The sequence below is a fragment of the Hetaerina americana genome, unplaced genomic scaffold, assembly GCF_022747635.1.
Source record: "Hetaerina americana unplaced genomic scaffold, ioHetAmer1.1.p SCAF_6, whole genome shotgun sequence".
NCBI lineage: Eukaryota > Metazoa > Arthropoda > Insecta > Odonata > Calopterygidae > Hetaerina > Hetaerina americana.
In genome coordinates, this window is record NW_027287205.1 from 29,904,188 (window position 1) to 29,929,468 (window position 25,281).

Consider the following 25,281-nt stretch of genomic DNA (forward strand, 5'->3'; position numbering starts at 1 on the left):
TGCGGATTAGAGTTATACGATTCGAAAATATGGTCTTTGAGGAAAAAATGATTGAATAGAGACGGGAGAATTTGCTAGATATGTACGTCCAAAAGAATGCAAAATTATAACTCCATGAGTAGGAAAACGGGCGAGGAAGTTTTATATGATATCGGAGATGAGGTGTTTTGAGTCCTGAGGTCCTGAGATTTTGCAGGTTACGACTTATGGAATGATGTTAATCGAGGATGTAGAAGTAATAAAGAAGAAGAATTTTTCGGAAAATTGAAATGGAGGAACGTAAAAAGAAAAGAAAGCGAGTTTATAATGTTTTTGTTCTCTGAAAGCTCTCAAGTGTACACGATAATTTTCAGCGCTTCATTACACGCACCGATACACGATCGAATACCAATAACATTTGCTGTATCCACTGATTTCTGTTTACCCATCTGTTCTGACGCCTTCTGTCACAACGATTAGAATGGAAGGGTGGCTACACGGAGAGGCAAGCAGATCCACCGTGTACATACAGAGAGATAGATAGATAGAGAGAGAGAAAGAACGAGAGGGGTTTAGGGAGAGAGAGGTCATTGTTTGGTCTCTCCAAGGGAACTAGGCCGTCATGGCGCAAAAAACTGCGGGGTGGGAAGAGAACGGCAAATGCCCACTTCCTGCACTGCGTGCGAATAACGCATGGCGATCGATAAAATTAACACGCCCGTTGGTGGTGCATTCCCTCCCATATCCGGGATCGTTCCCGGGTGAGCTTCGAATTCTTCCGCAAGCGGTTTCCGTTCGCTGTGAAGGTAGGATGGGTGAGAAGGATTGGGACTTCGGTCGGTCGGGCTTGTAGCCAGGTGGCGGGTCAGACAAGTGAAGGTAGGAGATGCGATGTTAAACGTCCCCGGCAGGGTGAACTCGCAACATTTCCTGAGCGATCGCGAGGAATTCCGATCCGCGAAAAGGGGGAATACACGTCAGAGCGAATGGTTGGTATCCTAGGGATCCTGCTTGTAACTTGCTGACGTGAATCCTACAAAGGTTTTGGAGGTGAGTGAGGGAGTTGTTCAAACCGTTACCGTACACGTCGTCAAGGATGACATTTGGGTTTAGGATAAATGTTTCTTCGCACGAATGGGAGGCAACCCGAAGAAAGTCGTCTATTTTTATGCTTGATGCACACCAAGCAAACTTTCCGAGGGAAGTGTTATTATCAGGAAGACAACAGTATCCCTTAAGTCATCTTACAACGTCACCGAATAAAATTTCCACTTCGTCAATTCAGCAATTCTGGTAAATTACCAAATTGCCATAACTATTTTGCTCATCTCAACTCTGTCCAGTTCAAAAACTCGATCGAACTCGAAAGAACTCAAGGATTTTCTTGTACGTTTTTGGGTTTTCTTTATCGTCAAACTTCTTTCTTCGTGAAGTTAGTTTCGTACAGCCATCTATTCTTCCAGTTTCTTATTAGTTCTTTTTCTTCAAATTTCTTATTGCTGACCTTAATATTTCTACAATGGTTTTTCCCGCAGCCCCGCTCTATTTTTCTCCCAACAAAACCAATATTCAAAGGCTATGCCCAATCCGACACTCAATACGGTGCATTAGACTCCACATGCCATTGATTTATATCTCTTTTTCTTTTTGATTATATGGTTCTTTATCATCTGTCCATCAACTCTTTAACTTCTCTATCACCATTCTTTCCCGTCTGCTCGGCTATCCGGATGCCCACTATTATCTATGAATGACCAAATTCTGAGTATTTTCACGGGCTACTACCTCGCTTGAACTGCATACTTTTTAGCACTCCCGGCAGTGAATATCTTCTTAACTTACGTCATCTTGCGCTTGAAATTCGTAGAGCTTCTACTATCTTGTGCTGTGTTATACTGCTTCTAAGATATACGATCTATCCTATTTGCTCATATCTCCTTCAGCGAAACGTAACATATCTGGCTTTAGTTTCCATCATCAGCTGTATACCATTTACGTTAAGCTGCAGGTTCCGAGGAAGGTTTGCCCGGGAATCAAACACGGACCCTCTGGTCAGTAGTCCATCGCTCTACCCCTCGACTAATATATATATATATATATATATATATATATATATATATATATATATAATATTTGTACGGCGCATCAGAACACAAATAAAATAGTAACACTTTAAAGGACACTCACATTACAGATTGGTTGAGCTTTCGGCCTTCTACCGGGCCTTCTTCAAGTAAGACTGAGGGCAGTCTTACTTGGCCTCGGAGAAGGCCAAAAGCTCCACCAATCTACAATGTGAGGGTCCTTTTAAGTGTTACTTTTTTATTTGTGCTCTATTGTGCCGTCCAAATGTATACTGCTCGTGTGTTTCTATATCATCGATATATACATATATATATATAATATATATATATATATATATATATATATATATATATATAATATATATATAATATATATATAATATATATATATAATATATATATATATATATACACACACATATATATTTATATATACATATATGTGGGTCGCGGTAGTCCAGTGGGTAGAGCGTTGGACTGCTGATCGGAGGGTCCCGGGTTCGATTCCCGGGCAAGGCACTCTGGGCACCTGCGGCTCCACCCAAGCTAAAGTGATTTTTCGGGTACCAGGTCTTTCTGGGAAACCATAACCGGCATAGGGAAAGGTACTGGCCTCCATACCCTGATGTGTGAATTTCACACGCCGCCTAGGGCTTAGTACTGAGTGAACTCTACCATCACCTACTATATATATATATATATATATATATATATATATATATATATATATACATACATATATATATACATACATATATATATATATATATATATATATATATTTTATATATATATAACACAGTAATCAACTCGAAGATCGGTTTGGTAGGTGATGGTAGAGTTCAACCAGTACTAAGCCCGACAGCATGTGAAATTCACACATCAGGGGAGGGGGGCCAGTTCCTTTCCCTGTGCTAGTTATGTTTTCCCAGGATTATCTGATACCCGAAAAACCATGCGGGAGATGTCCGCAGTTTCTTTGTAATTTGTCAAGGTATAAACAGCCTAAGTGTTTAAAGTTGGCTTTAACCTTGCGGACTGTGGCGCGTCGCGCACGACTACGAATGCCTGTGACATTGTATGTACGGTATTTCGTCACAACATCTTGTTCCTTTAAAGCCCCCAAAATTTTAGAGTTTGGGAGGACACTTCGATAGCTTAACAGGCTAAAGCACTTGACCGGATATTGAGGGATCTGGGTTCGAACCCCACACAAGGCGAAAGATGTTTACATTCTGAAATTGTTGAATTGAAGTGCACATTATTGGATGACTCCGTTAAAAGTTACTGTTGCAGCATCTCCCGCCGTTTATTTGGAATAAAAAAACATTAAAAAAAACTATTTCCGAAAATTTCGTTGGCACAACCTCAGTGAAAAGAGGGAACCGAGGCAGAGAATAAGACGAGAAGAAAGACCGGAGGCCAGAGCAGACTACTTATCTTGGAAGTGCTTTGAAACATGATGGTCAGAGTCAGAAGAGGAATTTCCTTGATCAAAGAAGCTTTCTAAAAGATGAGGCTGTTGATGAAATGACCTTGAAACAAGGACGATAAACATATATTTACGAAAACTTTAATTTGCGGTGTGGATTAGTACAACTAGAAACATGGTTGTTACCGCAATATAATAGGCCAATATTGGAAAATTTTCAGTTGTTTTTGTAAAGGTGGAGAGAAAATTGGAAATGAACGGAAAGAAAAACAGAGTTAAGGTACTAGACACAATGGGAGAGAGGAGAGACGATTATCCGTAGAAATCCCAAGAGGCTGGAAAGGTAGACGCAAAATCTTTTCATTGACCTTAGAAGAAGAAAGACTATAATAAAAGGGATAGTGTTAGTCAAGAAAGGGAGGAAGAGAACAGGACATTTTGGGCAAAATGAAGGAAGCTAGAGATCTTTCCGTATTTTGTAGGGTTATTGCAGTGAGGGATGTAAGCTAGCGTCTAGGGTGTGCCTAATAAATGAAAGGGGGTGCTAATTTTATTCCCATCCAAAACCTATTTCCAGAAGTAGGGTTACATGAATATATGTCACCTACCAAACCGACCTTCGGATTGATTACTGTGTTTATAGTTTAATGGTTCATATATATATATATATATATATATATATATATATATATATATATATATATATATATATATATATATAGGTGTTTCGCGCATTAAAAGAGAAATGGACGACACAAGAGGAAATAACAGTAGGGAAAGCGATCTTATTTACTTAGCGTTGCGCGGAGCGCATGACCATTAGCAGGAGACGAGCCACATTAGCCCAATACACATCCAAACAGGGTATTTGGCCTAAGTGGATCGATTGCTCTGGTATTAAGAGCATCGGCCCGGCATGTCTAAAGATCCGTGCTTCAAGTCTTGGTCAAGGAAATATTTTTGCACTTGTTATTGTTGTATTACGGCTTCCCCTCCTCTCCTGTGTTTGTCTTTATTAGTGTTCCTATCCCTTTTCTTAATATCTTTATGCATGTGCTTGAGCATTTGTTCACCATATAGCGGTTTTCGTATTTAAATTTGTATTTTTCCAAAATGGCTCGTCTCCTTCTGACTATGTGTGCTACGAAATGCACTGTAGAATAGTGTTTTGAACTTCTTCCATAGCGCAAAAATTTCACATTTCCTCAGCAAAATTTCCATATTCTCGCACTGCGTCTTCCACCAAGGTGCCCTAAAAGAAGAAAAGGACACTTGGTATGTTGGACGGAATGAAGGAAGGAAGGAAGGAAATATACAGACATGAAGAAGGATTTATTGTAGAGTAGTATGTTGGGTTGTGTGTTGCTAGGAGTAACAAAATATTTATTTGTTATTTGTGTACATTCAAAATTTACCCTAAATGGTAGGTAACAAATATATATATATATATATATATATATAATTATATATATATATGTTATTATTAGGTAATCTACCGGTTAAGGTCGGTTTTTGGATGGAAACAGCTGCTAAATAAATATTTTGTGATTCCTAACAAAATCCAGTATCCTACTCTACATCAGGTCCCTCTTCATCTCTGAGTACTTTCTTCCTCCCTTTATCCCGTCCAACATCCCTGCCCCGCTCCTTCCCTTTCCTCTTTTGCCCAACATTCTACCCTCTATCACAGTCTTCAACATCCCGCTGCCGGTCAACACCCCCTTCATCCAATTTTCCTGCCTCAATAGGATTTCTCCCAACAAACCCCTCGCTTCGTCTTCCTCGGAATAAACAGTAGTACTGAAACAATACTATTGTTTCTTCCGAGGAAGACGGAGCGAAATGTTCTAATATTGGTTGTTGATGTCCAAGTTATATATAGTATATATGTACATATATATATATATATATATATATATATATATATATATATATATATATATATATATATATATATATATATATATATATATCTATATATATATATATATATATATATGTATATATAGATAAAGTTTGCACTAGTAAACACAAACGAAAACAGAAACACAAAAAAATATAAGAAACTCACACGTTTCCAAATTTTCAGTTGTCAAGCCACCTTTCTCAAGGGAGAGAGGGAAGGAACACGTACGTTTCCTCTCTCAATATATATATTTATTTATACACACTCACTAAGTTTGTGTAGAAAGATTTTGTAACAAGTCTTTCCTGACGTGTGCCTTAAGTACTCTATTCAGACCATCGTTTAAAAATGCGCATGACGCAGATTGCATTTGCATGAATTAGATAATGGTACAAACTATTATCACTGATAAATCAGCGATGCGAAAGAGTTGCGCTTAATTTGTCCCAAATGTCTTGACGGATGACCAATAACAGTCTAGTGCCAGCTTTCGCAACGATTCCATTTCCTCCGTTAAGTCCCAACATGCAATAGCAGACTATTTGCTATTCCCAAAAGTGAAATTTTCCCTCAAAGGACACCACCATGGGACCCTTTGTACCATCAAAGAAGCTTGCACGCGCACCCTTAAGGACTTTCCGGAATCCGGCTAGCAGGGAGTCTTTGAGTCGTGGAACAGCCGCTGGCAAAAGTTTGTCGGTGGTCAAGGAATGAAGAATTTTGAGGTATTGTAGCAGTTCTGAAATAAATCTATCTTTCCGAAACCCTTCCTGATACTTTTTATACACACTATATATTTTTTGAAGCATGAAAACCTACCAAATGGCGAACACATATTCCATGAATATAAATATATGTAAAGTTGCGATATTTATAGATTTTACAAAGTCATTTTACAAATTCCCTCATAAAGAATTTAATCCAGATGTTGGGAAGCCATAGGATTGATAAGTGTTATAGATTGGATAATACTTTTTTCAACAGGCCGCGTGCAAAGGATCATGACAGACCGGGTATCATCGAACACAACGTGATATCATGTGTCACACAAGTAATTGTTATTGGTCCGCTATTTTTACTTTTATACATTAATGACATCGGGTCTCAGGTTTCCAGTAAACTTCGTCCATTTGCTGACGATGCCGCGATATCGAGGGAAATAACTAGTCATGAAGATAGACTGCCATTAGCTACCGACATCTTACCACACGTAAAATCGGTAACATACTTGGGTGTAACAATAACTACGTATGTCCCGGGGAAAATACATTCGTGGAATTTGCGGAATAGCAAATAAAAAGTTAGGATTCATGAAAAGAATACTTGGGAATCGTAATGAAAGAGTCAAGGAGCTTTGTTATTCCACTTTAGTTAGGTCATATCTTGAGCATACTGCAAGTGTATGGGATATTCATGAAGTAGGCGTAATTTCGGAACTAGATCGAGCTCAACGTAGAGCAGCTAGGTTTGTGAAAAGTTCTTATGAACAAGGTTGCAGTGTCGCGACACAATTGGAGGAATGAGGATGGGAGCCACTACTTGACAGTAGGCTTAAATACAGGTTTAATTTAGGGCGTAAACTTGAGGAAGGTTAATTATTTGAGGATGTTAAGGACATATTACAGGCCCCGACTTACTGTGGTAGATCAGATCACCAACGTAAAATCAGGGAGATTTGTTGTAGAACGAATTTCCCGCGAACGGATGATGATCTGAAGCACAATTAAATATACTGAGTAAGTGTGGTGCCACATTGACAAAAATAAAACAGCAAGGCGGTTGAGGAAATTGGATGTTACTTATGCACAGGAGCTCTTAATCAGGGACCAAGGAGGATGTAACAGAAGGTTATAGAAAATATAGAGGAGAAAGCTACGATAGGAATGAAGTATAAGAGAAAGAGACACTTATGGTCGAAGGTAAATGGATATTAAATACTGCTAACGAAACTGTAAGCATACTTAACGGGAAAAAACAAGGAAACCAAAGATTCGATAGACTGACGAGAGAAGAAAATTGATTAACATAAACACAGAGTTATGAAGAGCTATGCATGAAGAGTTCAATAATAAACTGACGCTCGAAACCAACAGAGCGAAAGAAGCATGGAGATAAACGTAGTACAAGAATATTGAAATATCTCAGAGGAAGGGTAAAATTCTTGCGCAGTACATGATTGCGAAAGCACTGTCAGGAAAAGAAGGGAAAATCAATGGAAACAGTCAAAGATAAATCAGGAATATCATTAATTAAAGCGGGTAAGGCTTAAGGTAGGTGGAAGGAATAAAGGGACCGATAAAATGGTTAAGACCTTCGGCCAGCAAACGTAAATAGAATACGACATGGATGAGGATAGCTTAGGTCCAAACATACAAGATGGCGAGATAGAAAAGGCATTACGGAAATTGGAATCACACAAGGCCATGGGGGTAGGCAATATTCCCGTGGAATCAATTAAAGGTTAGGAAATCGTGGGAGGTAGAGTTTTTATGAACTAATTCGTAGCATTTACGAGGAAGGACTTTGCCCGGGAGGTTTATTCAAATAAGCGTTCATTTTTATTCAAAAAAGGTAGTGGCAGCCACATATGAGGACTACAGAATATTGAGTTTGATTTTAGCTGGAGTCACTCTCAGGAACACCGAAAAGAGATTAGAGAGGAGGGTAAATCATTATCTAGGAGATGTCAGTTTGGTTTCAAGAAGGATAGAGGAAGGTGTGCTACCATAGCAGGGATGAGATGGCTGATGGAGAGGAACTTAGAATAAAGTCATGATGAATTTATTTCATTTTTCGTGAATTTCAAGAATGGTCTGTATGTGTATTAAATAGAATTAATGAATGCGTTGCGGTAAATGGAAGGATAGGGGACTAATCTCAACTTGTACGTCTCAGATTGATCAGGTGAGAGTAGCGGATGGAGAGTCCTGATGGGGAGATTTAGAAAGACGAGTCAGACAGTGGCGTTCATCAACACCTTTGCTATCCAACTAATGGGTGGAGGAAATTGCGACAAAAGAATAAAAATTAAGGTCGTCCGATAACCTAAACGGATAAATGCAAGTGATAATAATTATATACACATATATGAATACATTTATATGAATAATGTACCTGTATATATTTTTATACGTGTTGTTCAAATAGGCCGTTTATTTTTTTTAATAAGTTTAACTACCTGTGTTTTAAACAAATTGTTAGATCCCAATAACTTTAGTTTTATGCACTTTATTTAAAATACTCAAATGGATCAGTAAGTCTCCATTTACTCTCTTGAAATGTTCTATATTCCATGAAAACAAACATTTGAAATCTAGTTAAACAGGCAAGAAGGGCCACCCATTAAGAGCTTTACTGAATGTTACTGCCATCCTCGCTGACCACATGTTACTAACCTTGGTTTACGGTTAAGATTAAAAAAGAGTTGGGAACCTGATTTATTTTACTTTTCCTTACTCCTCAATATTGGTACTCTCAAAATTTATGCTAAATATCATTATATAAACGAATTTCTTTGCATCCAAAATATTCTCCTATACTTCTTTGATCTTTTACCTCAAATCTCCAGATGAACGCATTAGTGCATATTTATTCATGAATGACCGGTGCCGTTATATCCCATGGCCATATCCTGGCGACTAAAATGGGTGCTGGTATACGTTGATGCGTACGGTATTACTGCGGGCGTTCGCTAACAAGTTCCCTCGCAGCTATTGCGTACAATGCGCATCTAATTCTAATGGATTTAGTCTGCTCACGCGCCGGTCTGATGTACCACGGTTGGATCATCTAATCTGAAACTCGAGTACGTGCTCGTGATCGTGCCCATCTAAATGTGAGCGTCTAAAATTACCCCTTGGTCATTCTGCTTATAATTGGTCAACGGTATGCTTAACCACGATGCAGGGTCTCCAGAGAGTCTGTCCAGAGATTGGCTGGCTTATACTTGCGTTCACTGAGAAGACGCAAGAGTTTCAAAGAAATATTTTTGGCCGAGGGACTAGGAGCTGGAATATATAGTGGAGGTAAGGGATTTTTTTACATGAAAAGCAGTAACATTATCAGAAGACTCCGATTAGTTTTATGACAATATCAAAAGTGATTGCTTTAGGGTGAAGAAAATTAGTCCCAACGTCGCTCAAGTTTGCTAAGATAACGGAATAATCCATTCCAACAAAGACACCATATATACGAGATGGTATCCTAGACGGTCAAAAACCATCAGCTGAAGAAAATAAGTCCGCATATCGTAATAGAGATTTCTATTCGTAAGGAACAATAAATTTCAGCGAAGGAGCTGCATACACCATGAATGGTTAATCAACCCTTAGAGAATTAATTTAGTCCGACAGTCATAAAAGCCAAGCTTGCTATTTCTACGGACCAATCGATTTCACCAAAGCGGCAAAACATACTCGCATTGGTTAATGAACCCTAATTCTAAAGGATCCTTCAAATTTAGTTTTAATCTTCTTCATTTTTATGATAAATTTATTGATTATCAAGAAGTCCTGCAGAAGTGGATTACTTGGTGAAATCGTAGCGTTTTCAGAAATCTTTAAAAACAATCGAAGTATATAAAAGTGAAAATACAGACGAAGCCAATAAACCGTTCACGTGATTATCATGCACATGGATATATATTTAAAATCAGTCACTACAAATCCATTTTCGCTAATATTGAACTCTTTGATACAAGAAATTTTGATAAAAACATAAAATTGTTTTTTTTTGTGTTAAGACAAGTTTAAAAAATTACCAGAAAACCTCAGGATGGATCAGCAAGTATTAGTGCATCAAAATTACGTTGAGTACATGAAAATTATATGAAAGCAATTTCTAGGCACTATGTGGCATAATATCTGAAATTTAGTTCCTTTCAAAAGAGAGCACATATTTCATACCATGCCATAAACTGATGGACATAATCAACACAGGCGCAATGAAAGCAACTGAGTTATTACTGCCTTTCTGAATACGTGAAAATGTGAGTTTCCAGGGTAGATACAATTATATTATTAACCGTGAGAAAATGTAATCCTTCTATACCAGTGACGTTAGCGTGTCTTTTGAATGGTTCTGTACCTATACAAATGTGAGACTTCATCACTTAAAGGGATAGTTCAAAGAATCTGAATAAGACGTAAAAAACTTATCGCACTGCAAGGAGCCATGGCAGGAGTTTTCAAAGAGCTCTCCCATCAGAGGTGATGCCATTCCTTTTAAATAAACCAAGTCCTTAGATCATAGAAGGCTGATTTCAAAAAAGCGGATTCTATTCATTCATATATATATATATATATATATATATATATATATATATATATATAAAATAAATAAACACAGTAATCAACCCGAAGGTCGGTTTGGTAGAGTTCATTCAGTACTAAGCCCGACGGCGTGTGAATATTCACACATCAGGGTAGGGGGGCCAGTTCCTTTCCCTGTACCAGTTAAGATTTCCCAGGAAAATCTGGTACCCGAAAAATCACAAAGCTTGGGTGGAGCTGCTGGTGCCCAGGGTATCTTGCCCGGGACTCGAACCCGGGACCCTACGGTCAGTAGTCCAATGCATACCCCTGGACTACCGCGACCCACATATATGTATATATATACGAGGGTCATCCGGAAAGTAGTACCCGTTCGTGAAATAAAAAGACAAAAGTAAATATTAACAAACATAAAAAATTTTATTTGAAAGAGGATACTTTAAACTACTTCTCAACATAATCTCCAAGCAAATTAAGGCATTTGTCATAACGTGTGACAAGTTTCTGTATTCCTGCTGCATAGTCCTTCGCCGCCAGCTCATTGAGATACGCGAGGGACCCATCTTGCACAAATTTTTGCATAATGCAGATGGTGTTTAACAATTTCATGAACAATTGTTCGAGAAACATTGGGAAAATGCTCACAGATGTCATCAATTGTGACGCGCCGATCGTTCCTCACGAATTCGTCAACTGAGCTCACCAGTTGGTCTGTAATGACAGACGGTCTCCCCGAACGCTCATCGTCGTGTGTGTTCCCCCTCCCCATGTTGAAGTTGCGACACCACCGCCGAACAGACGACTCGTCCATTACATTGTCTCCATACACCTCCTTTAATTGGCGATGAATATCACATGGGCGAACGTTTCTTGCATTGAGGAATTTAATCACTGCCCTCACTTCACAACTGGCGGCGTTCTCAATTTTTTTAAACATTGTAAACAATCACAGAAACAACACAGGCAATGCTAGCGTCACGCAACTTGGCTCAGAGAAGGCAGACAAGCCACTGAAGCTATCTGACCTCGTCCAGCGGCTACTCGCGTCGTCAGCACTTCATGCGGCACGAACGGGTACTACTTTCCGGATGACCCTCGTAGATATATATATATAGTAGAAAAATTATATATATATACATATATATATATATCTATATCTATATCTATATATATATATAAATATATATATATATATAAATTATGCACATATTTATATATATTAAGCAATATAAAACCCCATTAGTAAGACTGAGAAATTTAATAATACGCGTATATATTATGTTCCATTAGTATTAACAGATTGGTTTCCTTAGAGTAACGAAAAAATATGTTTTAACGAAATAGGGCAAGGTAGATAATTTGTGACACACTTCAATCGTTTCATGAAAGGATAGCACTTCCGAAGGGGATATTTTTGAATTCATAATCATCTCAATAAGAAGAATTGTTGACATGTTGAATTTTGAACAAAAAATGTAGAATAAATGAAATAGTTCAAAATATTTATTCACGAATCTTACTCAATCTCAACTCAATGAATCTTACTCAATTATAAACAGAGTAGAATTGAGGATGAATTTCACATACCTTATTTCTTAGGGAAGCTTGCAAAGGGCGTAGTTGGGCTTTGGTTACTTTAATTCATATACGTCCTTTGTCGCCAAAATACAACGATTCCAGAAAAATAATGAGACATTTATCGATTCAAGTATGTTACATGTAAATCACGAGTTTTGCATTTAGAGTGGTATTAAATATTAGTTAAAAATTTACGGTATCATAATTATAGAAAGAATGAATGCACGTACTTTACTAAACTGAAACATTTGGAGATAGATACTCAGATTAGCTTTCCTCACTCAAATCATAATCACATGGTACCAACACATTTTCTCCTAACCTTAGGAAAGCACCCGCGGGATATGTGTTGCCACTTTTAGTAGGTTTTAAATTGTGATCTTTAGAGGTAATTGGAAAAGGGGTATGAAAAGGTGAAGAAAAAGATGCCATTTGATATTGACCTTTATTTGGTGATGTTGAATTGAATATGGTAATTACGAGTAAGAATTACTCAAAATTTGTTGAAATTAAAGCAAACTTTTCTTGTTTCCCGAAATATGCTATAAAAAGCATTGCACACTTATTAAATAATCTCGATCGGAAATTCATAGACACTAATGAACACACAAGTCCTGCACTTAAACAGCAGGTCAGACAATAGTGACTCAATCAGGGAGATGAAAGGGTTGCACAGGCAAGCTAAAAGCTTCTATTTTCCCTCATTTGCCATTTGCAGCCACAGAAAAGTGATTTGGAAGCAAATGTTACCTCATCATACCTATTATCTTTGTTTGAACTTTTCCTTTCATAAAAATTATATGCCAAAAATCCCAGCAAGAAACCTTTATGGTAATTCGCGGGCCTCCGCATGTGTCAGATGCGAAAATAATAGCAACCTAAACCTTTGCTTTTTGCATATTTTGATAAATTACCACGTAGCCAAAGGTTGTTGGATCGAGCTTTTTGCTTATCTAGTGACAGGTCAAAAGTATTATCCATTGGCAACCAACAAGTCAAATTGTACCTCTGCATTGAAGGTTGACCGAGCAATCTGCGTTTTTCGTAAAAGTCAGCCTCACAGGAACACACACGCCAACTTTGAAGATAAACAGTGGATTTCCATTTTCAGAAAGAATATCATTCCAAATTTTTCATCATAATCCACCATAATACTACCCAAGCAAAGGCAGTATTTAGATTTAAGCCCTGGTTATGTAAAACTGAATTTCAACTATTGAAATGGAAAAGATATTACAACAAAAACTTGAAAATAAATTTTCGGAACTGCGCGAAATCCTCTTTCGCATTTGGGCAAATAACCTCTTGAGAGATGATATATTCGAACGCCTCGATCAGCACATAAATCAATAGTAGTAGGTATTTTTTCTGCACAAAACCATTTGCTGAAGTACTGCGTCAATTTCATTATTGGAAAATGTTGAATGGGTAAAAGTAGGGAGAGTGTCTCTTCCACTTATTACGCGTGCATCATGAACCAAATCAATGCTGAGATTCTAGCGCATGCAGCGAATTTAATTTCAGTTACCCCCAATACCAATGCATATCATTAAAACAAACAGCTTTTTAGTGTCACATCTAACGTTGGGATGAGTCCAGTGGGCTTGAGATTAATTTAAACATCAATGGAAGCGAAGAGCTACGGTAAAATCCAAAGGCCAGGCTCTCGAACTGAGCACTTCATTGCTAGCATTGTGAAAATCAGTTCGTAAATATTTCAAAAGTTGAAAGTAAGGTTCTCTACAAATTAAAACTCACAGTTAATGAAATTAATACATATCTCATGGCATATGAGGATGAACCCCGTATTTTATTTTCAAAAGCGATATGTGATGCAGGTTTTTTTATTTATTCATATGTAAAAGCTAGTTATAAATGCCGAATAAGAATGGATCTATCCAATTTACGCGTAGGGATCTTCATATAAAAACGTTTCGAAAAGTGGAAAGAACCACACCCTGATGCGCAAATGCGCAAAATTAGTTTTGAAATGGATCATTGCAAAGAAATGACTACAAGTTTTACTGGATCGTTGGTTGACCCAGGGATTACGCACTAGCTGGAAATCAAATAGTGTAACACTACTCGTTAACATATTTAATATTTTTGCTCTATGAGCTCAATATCTTTCCCGTTCTGTCCAATATAACTGCTCCTAACATATTTTAACGTCATTTCTTGTACCCTGTCCCTTCTATTGCAGTTTTAAAAATAATTTTGTCGCTCGGTATTCCCCGCATCCACTTTTATCATGTCGCTATAGTTGTTCCACCAAACTTCTAACTACATCTACAACGCAAGGCACGTCTTTGTTTACTTATTTTATCAGCATTATTTTTTCACTACCCTCAACTCCCAAATTTCAACTAATCTTATCCTCATAGTTTAACGATCTCTTTTCGAAACTATTGCATACCATTTTCAATGTTAAAGTTACCTAGTTACACGTACCTAACGGATTTTGAACTTTTACAATATATCAAAATTTGCATGAAACACCAAATAATCAAAGAGAAAACTCATTGCAAGTATCACTATAGATTCCAATCGAATAGTTGCAAACGGTCAAGGATATAGAATTTAGCTTAAAACAAGAAAGTGTCAACAGCCAGGTAAGAGTCCCCTTTAAAATGTGAATACTCACCTTTAATAGTTCCTTTTATTTTCGCAAGTTTGCCAAAAATGAATACATTTCCTCAGGGATAATGAAGAGCTTTGAAAATGCACGTTAAAAACATAATGGTAACTCTTTTTCTCGTGTAGCTTGGAGTGGTTTCGTTCGAAATTTTATTTTTGGAACTATTTATTATTTTGTTGCGTGAAAATAATTTGATTTATTTATTGTGGAGCCTGAAATAATTTCAGAATTTCGATCGATGTCAATCAGCAAAAGACTCTGTTAGAGTAACTTTCGTGACATCTCCTGCAGTTTTTAAAAAATTTTCAGAGGTAAACACCGCGTTTAAACTTTTTTACATTAAATACTCCGGCGCAATGTGCACGCCCATACATTGAATATAGAGTATTTCATTACGTCCATCGTTAAGTCCATAATTACGTTGAAATTTTAGGCAACTCAATTGGTTGCTGCACTCGATCGAGGGGATCCAGGTTTGAGTCCCATTCAAGGACAATTATTTTTACACTGCGAAATTAATGCATTTTGAGTTTCCTCCCCAAGATTGAATTACTACCTCCCATTTCTGTGCTGACAGGGATTCATGGTGATTAGTCCGGCACGTTAACCCGAGCTAACGATTCTGATGATGAAATACATCAACGATTTGCTTTAATCTTCTGACGACCTTTAAGGTAGCAGTTCCATCGCGCCGCCCGAGCAAAATTCCACGGCAATGCTTCCATAAAATCAATAAAATCTATGCATATTTCATCCCGTCAGATAACTTTCACCTTTGTCCAATGTGCCACTATTTGCTGGTTTCCGAAATACATGTTAAAAAATTTCTGGGCAATTTTTCGCATTGATAACTCTCATTAACCGAACCAGCTCATTTCCATATTGGCTGAGAGTTACTGAGGAAACGGATAGAGGGGTGCGAGAGTAAGAAACGGCCGAGATATATCTCCTTTAAGACGGTTGATCTTACCCGACAAAGGAAAGGCAAAAGATCGTTGAGACTGATTCGCCCATTCTCTTTTCCCTTCAAGCTCTTTCCCTTCGTTCAAGTAGGACAAACCTGACGCGAATGCCGGGTTTCGTCCACCGTTCTCTTGTTCCTCTACCTCCTTCCCTGACCCCTTCCCTCCTCTCCCCGCACCAAACACTGTCATCTTCATCTTTTTCCATTCTCTCTCTCTGTATCCCGCTGGGGCTCCGGGTCCTCTTGCTGTCTTTTCTTCCCCTATCTAACCCCCCCCGAATTCTATTTCTTTTATATATCTCCCCAACTCTTTAGCGTTCTCCGATCCCACATCCATTTCGAAAGCACAATGAAAAAGCGGGAAAGAGTGTGGGATATTCTTTGATAGGAGGGAAAAAAGAAGGCGTATTTCTCCTTCTCTCCCTCTCTCTACTCTCTTCTCATTCTTCCTTTCCTTCTCATTCCTGTCCTACTCTCCGCCTTAAAAAAAACTCCCCGTCGGACCTCCCCTCTTAGTTTCCTCTCCCGACTCCTCCTTTCTCTAGAGCAGAACACCGGAGTCCTTTTGACAACAAACTCCGGAGAGCACATTCCCCTTTGAGCAAACAGAGGCGTAATATGCGCACCAATTTCAACTTTGGCCACGGAACTAGAAATGTGGAAGTCGTTTTCCCGTAAAATCTATGTCATCGCCGCATCGCAAAATTCTTTCTGTTTTTTATGTTATTTTTTTTTACCCCAAGCCTTCAGACTATACGGGCGAGAAACCGTGTGGGGAAACTGTGATACGGTTGCAAGGCCAGCCATCAGGAGCAGTCCTCTGGTACCCATGCTGCCATTCTATTACGAGAGGGTCTTCCTAAAAACTCGGGAGTAACCCCCACACGCTGCATGACGTTTACACCAGAATGCGGGACCCTTACTAACGACCTCAAAAAAGGGCACAGTTGCAGCAATCTGCATCATGTGCCCACATGTTAAATGATGTAAACTTTACATCGAGTCCTAATGGCATGCGCCTATTCCATGGTGTTTAAATGTGCACGCAGGGCGTTATCTCAGACTTAAATCAATATTCATTAAAAACTGACTCCGAATAGAATGTACTTAGGAAATAGTTTATTCGCCATTAAGTCAAATGGTGATCATTTGCTATAGTTCAATGCAAAAATTGTTTTTTTCATAAATATAAGTAAATATTTTCATGACGGACGTATTGTAGGAATACAATTTTTTTAAGAAAACCTCCTTGTAGCCTTAATGCTAGATATTTTTTTAAATGAAAGCATTTTATTCCTCACAATGTTTACTTTTCAATGCTAAAGAAAAGACTACGGGCATAAGGAATTACATGCATGTATTTTTTTAAGAGCGATAAAAACATTGCAACTGTATGTGACATACTGCTGTTTTAAGAGAATCTAAGACTTGCTTTTAAGAATAAGGGTTATTTTGAGACAAAATAAAACAAACGCAAATGTCCCATATGAAATGTAAATTATGGAGGAAAGGATGCCAGCTAATAATATCAATCATTAATCCAGGTGAAACTAAATTTAAAAAATTCTCAAGATTTTATATGAAATTTCACAGTTCAATTTTGCTTGAAACATCGATAGTACTGATTTTGGCACTCTGACAAAATGTAGCGATATGGTATAAGAGGACAACCGTACATATCCATCTTATTTCGAGTTCCGTAACTTCTTTTAATCATAGTTTCGGGTACAAATTGAAAACTGGGTCCAGCAAATTATTCAAATGATAATGAAGTGTACTCAGTTTATTGTCTAATACTGTACGAGATAATATATAGAATATTTTTTCACTTATCCTAAGTTGATACTAAGAAAGCATTGCAATTTCACCAATTATTACCTATGGTTTTGTTTCTCATGAAATTTCCATAGTACGAGTACTCGTAGTTCAGTCTATTGCAATTTAGTTGTGTGTAGTCAAGATGATTACTTTTGATGTATTGCCCTAAAGATACTGGCAATCGTAAAAAGATGTGAAGATCAACTCAACAGATAGGATATTATGTACACTTTGCTTTGAAATGAATATGATGTAGGCAAGACCAATAAATTTTTTAAGATCAGTTACAAATGAGCCAAAAAATACTTCGTATACGACAGTAAACAAAAACTGATTGCGTTGGCTACACCTTAAAAATTATATGATTGATATTGATAATAAATAAAAAATTGATATTTAGAATAAATAAAGAAGTGAACATACTGGATTTCTTTTATTGTAGAAATGATGAATCGGAAAAGATAAAATAATTAAACATACCAATTAATTTATCAAACACAAAACCACGGTGGTGATGCAATGGTGATTTACATATTACAATAAGTACTGATATACTTCTGGGAGAATGTGATGATAAAACCCAAGACAAAGAGGCCATCCAAAAGAATAAATATGTTATTTTATTTTGAATATCACCTCTCTGAGAGCAAGAGTTTCTGACTTCTTGTTTCAAGACGATGAACACCAACATTAAGATAATAGTCATATTTTTTCAAATTGCTTGAATTTTTGACTTCCTTGCTCAGCTTAGTGTCATTAAAGCAACCATATTTGGATATTATTTTAATTTCTTTCAGCTAGCCTCACTTAAGAATTATTTTGCAATTATTATTCCTTTTATGCATGAAACCAAAGTAATTTGTTACATATTCTAGCAATTGGCTAAAGAACTACATAGACTCCCCGTTTCCCCATCCTATTGTGCAACTTGAATTCTTATTTAGCTTAAATTGATCAGCTATTCATCCAGTTTCACTTATGGCATGCCCTTAAGATCCCAAGAAGAAGGTTTGAATAGGTAAATAAGAAACTTTGGTTCTGATGAAAAATAATGCTGCCCTCAAAAAAAGGAACCATTTAGTCTTTCGAGGAAATATTTTTTATGCTGCGCGAAATTTGATATTCCTGTTCCTATTCGGAAAATAAATTAATTCAGGATGTGTGGCATTTGGGTACCGCCTGTTGTTGGACCAGCGACGCATGTACGAGTGCATTGAGAGAAGAGATGGAAAACTAAAGGAAATCGAGCGGCGAGAATGAATAATATGAATGACATATAACCTTTGACATTCAGGTCACATAGGGTTCAATAGGTTGTTTTTTTCTTCAAACTGACCGTATTGTTGTGCTCTTTGTTGCAGTGTGTTTGTATTTTTTAGACGTTTACAGAAAAAACGGACACTGATAACACTATTCTTCTAAAAGTAACAACGTTCCCTTGGGGGAAAATGAAGCAAATTGTGAATCAATTTTGCCAAAAGACGACATCCGTAAGGGAAAAGAACTCGTTCTTCACCTATCTTAGCACAGAGGGACATTATAGGTTGCAAACAGTATGTAGATCTTATACGACATGTGTATATAATTGTTGATTGATGGTTCCCACAGTTATTAATGTATCATCGGCGTATTTATTTCAGGATATCCTGCCGCGTATTGATTATTTATTTAGCATTAAAGTTTTGCTCTTCCTACTGAGAATACCTTAAGAGCTAACTTTATTAAAGAGAAAGAAAATGTCGGTATTGAAATAGACTATCTGGGATTTTGCGCTTATCCGGAAGCTATAAGAGCTTCATACTTTCGCCATCGACAGAATAAGTAAAATCGGTAACCAAATCAACACTAGTTTTTCAGTCAGTCGTAATCCACTATTTATCACGGAAACTAAAAATTTAGGTTTCAATGACAACATTAATAAAAATAGACTAAATACTGAATTTTCATCTATATTAACATAATTAACCAGAAATTTTGAGCCCATGACAAAGTTTTCAAACAAGAAATAGTTTAATAATTTAAAAATTAGTAAGACATGTAATAAAGTATTCGCTATAGATATGAATTTTTCATTCAGGCACAAATTGAAACGGTTTTAGCAAAGTCATTATTGATAAATATAATTTTTTAGATTACTAAAATGCATGTGTGCTATAGTTTAATAGTTAAAAACGTTTAAAATGGAATAAAATATATTCAGCCACTTCTAGTACACTTAAAGCTAAAATTCACTTCAAATAGTGGCATCTTCTTCAGCCAACATCGATGATTTTGTCATACTTGTATTTACAAATATTTAAATATAAAAAAGTTTTATTTCTTTGGGTAAATTAAAAAAATCTTTGACCAAAAAGGAGCACTTGAATACAGTGAGACTGGGTATGATTTATTTAGCATTAATTTTATAATTATTAGGTATCCTACCGTTTTAGGTAGGTTTCGGATGGATACTTGCTGAACAAAGTGATTTTTCCTCTCCCACCAAAACTCACTCTGACATCCAAAACTACATTCCCCTCATTTAATTTACCATGTCAATCCTATTTACTTTCTTCAACATCCGATTGTCAATATAAATGCTCTGAATGCACCATTCCTGCATCCTTTTGATTTCTATCAATGATCCACTCTCCTCCCCACACTTCCTGGTTTTTACTCGCTTGTTTTCTTATCTGTCTTTTTTATATTTTGCATCCCTGAACTTACCCGCATTTACCTTGACTCTCACCTCATGCATATAATACTCGCTGATACGTGCAGCAATGCTTCCAACCTCTTGGCTGATTGACCAAATAAAGCTACGTCATCCGCGAACATTGCTGATTTATGGTACCCCGACTTCTTTCCTTTCTATAACTACTTATTTTCATGGCCTTTTCAATCATTCTCTCTACAAAGTTTCTGAAAAGTACGAATTTCCAACCGCCGTTAGCAACGGAGCAGTACGTGTCATGTACAGGATCCCATTCCCCGTACGCCCGCTGGAAATTTTCTTTGGGGATGCCGTTGATGACCCTCGTCGAAGCCTCTTGAACGGCCTTTATCGAGTCAAAACGTCGTCCCTTGTGCTGTTTTTTCACCAGGGGGAAGAAGAAGAAGTTCGGTGGTGCCAGATCAGGAGAATAGGGCGGGTGCTGCAACGTGGCAACGCCGTATTTGGCCAGGAGCTGTCTGACGACGAGCGCGCCATGGCAGAATTTTCGGCACCATCTTGGCGCACACCTTGCACATGGCCAAATCCTGTGAAATAATGCGTTGGACGTTGGATGCAGACAGACCCAACTGGTCTGCAATTTCTTCACTGGTTAAGCGTCGGTCTGTGTTCAGCAGTGTCCTCACTCTGTCCACATTCGTGTCGGTTCTTGCCGTCGACGGCCGTCCGGAGCGATGGCCGTCTTCAACGAGCTCCCTACCCTCTTTAAACAACTTGTGCCACTCAAATACTGGGGAACGGCTTAAGATAATGTCCCCATAAGCCTTCTTGATCATATCGAGGGTCTCAGTTGCCGTCTTCCCGAGTTTCACACAAAACTTCACGGAATAACGTTGCTCTAAATTCAGATTCATTTTGTTTTTTGACGCGGACAAAAAACTTGCTTCAATAAAAACGGTGTCCTCACTCAACGACAGCCCGTAGGTGACTGAGGTTGGTGTTGGTCTGTTGCTAAGAGCACCCTCCACCTTACCCTGCCAGGCAGACCCCCCTCCACCTTACCCTGCCAGGCAGACCCCCCTCCACCTTACCCTGCCAGGCAGACCCCCCTCCACCGCTCCGTTCGCGCCCGAGAAAATCATTCCCACCACTTTTGGGTGCAACCCTGTATACAGATGCGGATAAGTCAGCTTTCCTTCCAATATATTCGATTTTCTATAATAAATTCATTATTTGTTCCCAACTGACACTGTAAAACACCTTCTCGAAATCTAGGAGATAAAAAAATACATCCTGATCATACACTGTTACTTTCCATATTCTCGTTCTTGCTTTCTACCGCAGCTTCCTTGGACCTATTAGTTTCCCGCCACAATTTATTATTTAATTCTTAGTACCTTCAGGTACCTAATTATATTTTAAAAAATTTCTTCCTTATCCAAAATCCTAAAAATTTCGTTTGTAGTCAACGGTTTCCTCACTATTTTCCTATTAATAATTCCAATAATTTTTATTGCAGATTTGACACTACTTTTTTATATTGTTTCCATTTTTTTCTATTGTATTCGTCTCTTTTTCTTCATTAGTGATTTTCCCTACAACAGGTATTCTTCTCATCTTTATACTTAATACTTTTACTTTCTTTTTTCTAACTCACTTCTCAGTTTTATCCTCTCAATTCTATCGTTACAATTCATTAGCACTATATATTATCTGAATCCGGTCATTCCTTGCTTGTAAATACATCTCCCACCTCATCACCATTTTTTCCTTCGCCTAACGTCATGTTCTAATCCCCATTGCGATACTCTATCAAATATTTTCCTACAGAAACATTCGCGGTTATTTCCGTAAACTGATCTTAAGACCTAGTACCTTTTTACCCCCTATGATTGTCTGGTGGCATGTGCACCTGAACAGTGACCAAGTCGTCGGTTCTGCTTTTATCTCTACTAGAAATATTCTATCCGTTGCTTTTTCTATGCCATGTTTCTTCCTACGTCTTTATTCAATATTATGTCAACTACTCGTTCGACCCTTCGTAGTATATTACTCCATAAATATTGCTCCTGTGATCTCCGAGGATCAAACACTTCGTGAACTACCTTTCAAACTATCCGGCTTTCTCCGGGTGACCCTGCCATGACAAAATGTCAGGCACAAGCAGAAATTGATGTTTAAAAAAATTTTTAACATTAAAGTTCTCAAAATGGAACAGGAAATCCTAGAAAACTTAGAAATGAGGACCTACTTACCGATGGCGTCCGAGTCAGAGCAGAAGACCGGAGGCAGAGGAAGGGCCAGGAAGCTAAGGAGGCATAGAAGCAGTAGAACGAGACTTAGGAGGCGGGGAGGCCCACTACGGGCGTCCATTTCTCAGCCTCCTTTGCCGATCTCGGAGGCTGAGTGCCCCTTCTATCCGACTGCTGGAACGCCCCTCATCCTAGCAGCAACAGTGGCTGCCTCCTCGGCGTGGCGCAAGGCTGCGAATGTCGATAGAAAATATTTAAGGTTGGATTTTTCCAGGTATTATCAATCAGTCATTTAATTCATGCCACCGTGCATAGAGGTGGGTTATCAACATAAGAATCATCTAAAATAACATTGGGACAAACATGAGAATTTAAAAATCACAGCGGTATAAAAAAATTTAAAATGAAAAGAAGTTGCAAGAATAAAACAGAAATACACAATGATTAAAGTAGTTACTACTGCACAACTACATGAACTCGTCCAAAATACAAATCCTATGACTTAGCATGAATATCATTAGTAAAAAAGGGTGACGGTAAACAGCCATTGGTAATCCAGTTCATTAAGCATTTCTTTAGAATGGACGCTTAATGTTATGATATATAACGCGTTCACGTCCTCGGTCGTTATTTCAAAGTGCAGTCTGTCTTTGCTTAACATGGGTATCGTAATTTACTCTAATTTTACAGCCGGGTATACGAGTATGAAATCGAATCCCGGCAAATGAAACTGTTTCAAAAATAAACACACATAACTAGTTGTGTGCCAGGTTGCCAAGAATGGCAAAGAGGTATTGACGAGAATTTAGGCGTTTTATAATTAAAACTACTTCACATGTAAATTGGAGTCAATTTTCAGGGAATATTCAACATGAATACTCAGGAATAAGATTGCATCCATAAAAAAGACCAAATCCTCATAAAATAGAGATATGTTGGAAGGAGAGTTATTTTTCAATGAGAAACGTCATTGAAAGTTTAAAATCAATGGCCAAAAGATTTTAGTTTGATAAATATAAAGCATAGAATTGTTAATTTTGTCATGCAAATTCAAGGGGTTTTATTTAGGTGCCATCGTTGATAAAGAAAGAACAGTACTTGGACAGGATGAGCATCCTATTTCCTGAAGTGAATAGTTTATTATTTTGACATTTTTAAATGACCATCATATATAACACGTACGGCAATTGAGAACAACAGGGTCAATATTTGAGTAGGTGCTACACCTCACTAAAGCTATAAAACACTCAAATTATTCAAGATTATCAACATGTTGTAGAGAAAATGAGCTCGTTTCGTGAAAAACTGCTTGGAACAACTAGAAAACGTAACATTACTTTTGATATTGAGAGGAACCAATAAAAACATGGAGATTACACCAAAAGAATATGATACTAAAGAAATACGAGTCTTATTATTACAATGCTCATACGGAGAATTCTAGTTCTTACACTCATAGTCGGGGCTCCGGAGTTACGAGTAAGTGGAAGGGTAAGGAAGTGCCGAAAAAAGCAATTTAAGGAACTCATATTTCCTAGGGGAGGAGAGGTGGATTTTTATTTTCCACGATCAACCTCGTAGGTGAGCCTTATTTATTCACAAGATAATCTCTAAGTCAATGATACATAAAGCACTTCAAAATAAATATGATATTATCGGAAAACCACAATTTAAACTTTACACCACTAAATGGATACAGGTTTACACATATTTTTCCAATTAAATCAATTTATCATATGTTTAATAATTATTACCTTATTTTATTACAAAAATAACATTAATCATTTTGACCCTTTTTCTGCAGTTAGTAATATTTTTACTGACAATTTTTGATAGTTAACTAATTTTGTGTCCGATTTTCCAATGATAGTACTCCGATAAGCTCTACTGGTTAAGTTAAACTATTTCCAAATTTGTCTTTCACGTAGTAAAAATAATAAGAACACAAGGGGAAAATTATTTATTCGTGATCTTAGTTTCTTCGCGTCCGCATTAATCAAGTGATCAGAAATTATACGAATTCTAAACCATTCTCAAATTTCCGTTGCGGAAAGTTGCGACGATATTGAGATACCCATGGGCATATTAAAAAAATGTCCCAATAAAAAAGTGCCCTCTTTTCTAAATATAACTATTTTGTAGTGGATGAGTACCACAATTTCCGAACAAGTCTTTAATAGGTATGTGCACATGCATGTGTATACGTGAGATTATTCTTTATACCATAGCAGGTATTCAGCCTTTAAAAAGACAAACCTTAGTATCCGACACATTCTGAAGTATGCCACGAAGACTGAACACGGAAAATAATGACGGGGAACCTTCTCTCAGCTGAGTGAAAAATGAGGGAAGACGATGAACGTCTCTTCCAAAAATCCTTGATGCACTCCATCATTCCTTGATTACATTGCTTCTTCCCACTTCCCGCAAATTATGTTCCCGTCCGTTAAACCTCATTTAGTGCAGCGTGAGAGGAAAAGAGATAATTTAGGGGGAATGTAGTACTTTTTGAAATTACCTGTTGTTCAATTATAACCGCTTCATTTTTATGGGGTATCATTTATTAGCTCGTATAGATGTAAGCCCACCTTTTATGAGTTCAAGGTTTACGAGCACTCAAGAATGTTTTTCTCGAGTATTGTCATGCTCGGAAAAATGATTTTTGCTCTTTAAGGTTTTGAATGGCTTACTTCTGCAAAACCTTTCA

At 37.5% G+C, this 25,281-nt stretch overlaps 1 protein-coding gene across 3 annotated transcripts in view; it reads right to left on the reverse strand.

The window, feature by feature from the left end:
- LOC139695056 (zwei Ig domain protein zig-8-like) overlaps positions 1–25,281 on the reverse strand; it is a 614,690-nt gene that overhangs the window by 151,640 nt on the left and 437,769 nt on the right. For all 3 annotated transcript variants that reach the window (XM_071593662.1, XM_071593663.1, XM_071593661.1), the window contains one exon: positions 22,578–22,805. In XM_071593662.1, the coding sequence (XP_071449763.1) occupies positions 22,578–22,695 (118 nt within the window). In that variant the 5' untranslated portion in view covers positions 22,696–22,805. The remainder of the gene's footprint in view (positions 1–22,577; positions 22,806–25,281) is intronic.